Source organism: Elephas maximus, chromosome 1 (genome assembly GCF_024166365.1).
Source record: "Elephas maximus indicus isolate mEleMax1 chromosome 1, mEleMax1 primary haplotype, whole genome shotgun sequence".
In the NCBI taxonomy this organism is placed as follows: domain Eukaryota; kingdom Metazoa; phylum Chordata; class Mammalia; order Proboscidea; family Elephantidae; genus Elephas; species Elephas maximus.
In genome coordinates this window covers 117,527,547-117,531,082 of record NC_064819.1, presented here as the reverse complement: position 1 = coordinate 117,531,082, position 3,536 = coordinate 117,527,547, and the positions used below count along the sequence as shown (strand labels likewise).

Here is a 3,536-nt window from a genome sequence, read left to right as displayed (position 1 = left end):
GATTCATAAATAGCTCATATAAATATAGGTTTCACCCCTTAAATAATAAAATTCTCAAGTCTAGAATCTTGTCTCTAAAAACAAAACAAGGTAGGCAATACATAAAATGGAATTACCTGCCTTAAAGTTATCTGAAGGAATATTAAATACATAAATAATTTAAAGCCCTTAGAAAAGCAAATAAGAAGCAAAACTTGTACTCATTCTAAGCCTTGGTGAGTTGGTTAGAAAAGCATTTGGGACTGTGAAGGGTGAGGGTTCCTGAGAGGCTGGGTCTGCTTCCCAGAAAGCCTAACTGCTTCAGGGCAGCCTCAGGTCTGACGCGTAACTCTCAGCTCATGTGCTGGATGATGGGGGTAACGCAGGTGCAGCCCACAGTCACCAGCATCTTCTCCAGTCTGAAGGAGCGGGGACATTGCCCATTTTCTCTTCTCAGGACCAGGATCTCTTGCTTGACGGGGACGGAGTTCATGTGGTGGTTCACTTGCCCGTCAGCGTTGACACAGCCTAAGTGGAGGCACTTCGCCTCCCAAATCACAGAGGGGTATCTCTCGGGGTCCTCATTGCGACTGCAGGGGAGACAAAAGTCAGGAGGAAAGTGAGTTCCTGGTAAAGCAGGAAGGAGATCAAACAGGAATAAAAGAAGGGAGGGAAGTTCAAGGGTGACAAATTATAAGCATTACATGTTCTGTAAGTGCTGTGAGTGTGAAGACATTTGGAGGAAAGCTGGATATTCAGGCACATGAAGTATTATTGAAAATAAGACACATTTCAGTGTTTCCCAGTTTCTCGGAGGAATGAACAAAATAAGATAGGCGGAGACTACAGAAGGAATTTAAGTTTGACACAAAGGATAATTTATTTAGAGTACAGTTGATAGAAAAAAAAGACCAAGGCAAGAGTCGATTTGGAATTATCTGGGAATAAGACAGCTGTTGGTCTGACTTGATGAAGCCTTTCTATGCAGCAGGGAATGCATCATAATTTTATCTAAGGATGCATTCATAGGACAGAGCCCAGAGTGAATATGAGGGCTGGAAACAAAAACACAAGCCCCTCGGTAACCTTCTCTCTTCCATCTGAATAACTCATTTGTTTTGCACAAAGCCAAATGATCAAAATGCATTTTGCATTTCATCTCTAATGGGGTCCAAATTCTCAAGGACACAGCAATTATGGGTGTGCTGGGGATGTAGATCCAGATCTAAAGATCAAACTCAAAAAGGGATGGAAATACCCAACATGATACATCCTTCACTGGGGCTAAGCTCATTTTCCCAATTATAATATGACCAAGAAAAAAAAAAAAAAGAAAGAAAGAAAAAGAAAGGTGCAAGAACACTAGTTAATCACTAGTTATTTGGTAGCTCTGGCAAAGAATATTCAAGCATTAATCCCCTGTCTTAAACATCTATTTTTTTCTAGAATAAATAATAGATTTGGAGTCTTTTAAATATTAGAATAGTGACTATCATTAATCTGGGTGGAGTTTTGGTGTCAGTGAGAATGAGATCAAATGGGATATGTGGTGTCAGGGGAGGGTCGTTTGTTCTACCAAAGAAGTCTGCGAAATGAAAAGTCAAATCCTTCAAGGTTTGACTGATGATTTTGAGTGAACAAAATCATTCTCAAGAAGATTTAACTGAAGTCTCTAGTGCATAAGAGTGCTAAAGAACACATAGATACGTACTGGAGACTCCAGGGTGAGGTGGAGCGCTTGTAGTAATCTGAGGACCTTCTGGAGTTTGTGTTCGGGTTCCGGTTAGTGATGTTAAGGTTGAGCCTCACAGTATGGGGAAAATTCTTGTCCTCAGCATTTGGGCATCCTGGATTCCGTGGGGCTGCTGGTCCTGCTATCACCATAGCCAGCATACTCAGCAGTAGAAGTAGTGACTGGAAAGACAAGAAAAGTGGAAGGTAGGATTAGTATGTGGATTTTGTTAATAAATTAATTGTGATAGTGACTGCATTGCTAATCATAAAGAACATACTGTGTTCTAGGACAATCTATATTCAATTTTCAGATCTGTTAAAGAAAATTCTGGTTATATGGCCCAAACTACGTAAGACTCTGAAGTTTTTAGAGTATTAAACATTCTTCTTTTAACTTAGGAAAGGCACATTATGCATCCTAAACCAAATCCGTTGTTGTCAAGTTGATTCCGACTCATAGCAACCCTACAGAACAGAGTAGGGCTGCCCCACAGGGTTTCTAATGCTGTAATCTTTATGGAGGCAGACTGCCACATCTTTCTCCCACAGAGTGGCTGGTGTATTCGAACCGCCAGCCTCTTGGTTGGCAGCTGAGTGCTTAACCACTGTGTCACCAAGGCTCCTTACACTATGCATAGGCTGGCAGTAATTTTACTAAACATGGCAAGTAGTGCCACGTCATCCACCTGTCAGCACATGTGTCATTACCAGGTGAATGGGAGAATAGTAACCTTGATTTTCTAGCTGGGAAAGTCCTCCTGCACCATTCTTGGTCCTAGCATTCTGTTAAACCCTATGTGAAGTCAAGCCCTTGAAAGAAAGGGCTATAGGAAACCAATGTGGTATCAATATTCATTGGTAGACACACCGTTGGTACCACTGATAAACATCGAACCAACAAGATCCCCCTCATATTTTCTTATGTGTATTTTCCAGTTTGTCTAAATTAACGTGTTGATTCTACAATAAAATCAGATTTCAAAAAAGATGCTTTAGTTTAAATATTTTAAAAACCTGAAGCCCTTTGGTTCTAAAACACAGTTATACATATATCTAATTAGAACAAGTAGTTTTGATGCCCAAATCTTTGGTATAGGGTAATGAAGAGAAAGATCATTGCCACAGTTTTTAAATCCTCAAGGATAGTGACCCATTGTCTTATGGGTTAAAAAAAAAAAAATGCCTTAAGGGAATTATATTAAATGATTTGTACTCAGGAAAAAAAGACTTTCAATAAACATTCTCACTGTACAGCATCACATGACACTTCTTATGTGGTTTAGCCCTAATATAGCTGTCTTTCAGTTTTAATCTCATCTTTCAAACTGATGTGTATCAGTTCTTGAAAATGTTATACAATGACTTAAGTATCTAACAAAGATTTTTCATTTTCCATTCTACATATAATATTCTTGGATTTCCCACAGTTAAAATACAGAATTTCATGGCTATAGCCCAGAAATATTATTTGGTACGAATCAACAAGTACATTACACATTATTACAGAACTTACCAGAGACGAGGTCCTCACAGAAGACATGGTAGCTTCTCCTGGTTGACTGGGGATGGATGACCTTGTGCCTGCTACAAGGTGCGCAAAGTGTGGCGCTGCCGTCTCTCTTTTTATAGAACTTTGCTTCTTCTGTGGTCACTTACGTTGGTGTATCAGAGTGGGTTTGGCAATGACACCATTTTGGTTAAAAGTTCCATCCCCAAATGAGGTCAAAGAAGAACCTCCTCTTTGTGACGAGTAATACCTGCTTCTGAAGGAAAATGGGAAGGGCAGAAGTTCATGTTTCAAAGGCTAGGTCCACTCTTCATCC

The 3,536-nt window shown here is 39.9% G+C and overlaps 1 protein-coding gene across 1 annotated transcript; it reads right to left on the bottom strand.

The window, feature by feature from the left end:
* Positions 1-331: 331 nt before the first annotated feature.
* On the bottom strand, positions 332-3,253 carry IL17A (interleukin 17A). The gene is made up of 3 exons (XM_049875393.1): positions 3,227-3,253; positions 1,691-1,893; positions 332-569 (listed from the first exon to the last, which is right to left on the bottom strand). The coding sequence occupies exons 1-3, from the start codon at positions 3,251-3,253 to the stop codon at positions 332-334; spliced, it is 468 nt and encodes a 155-aa protein (XP_049731350.1).
* Positions 3,254-3,536: the final 283 nt, after the last annotated feature.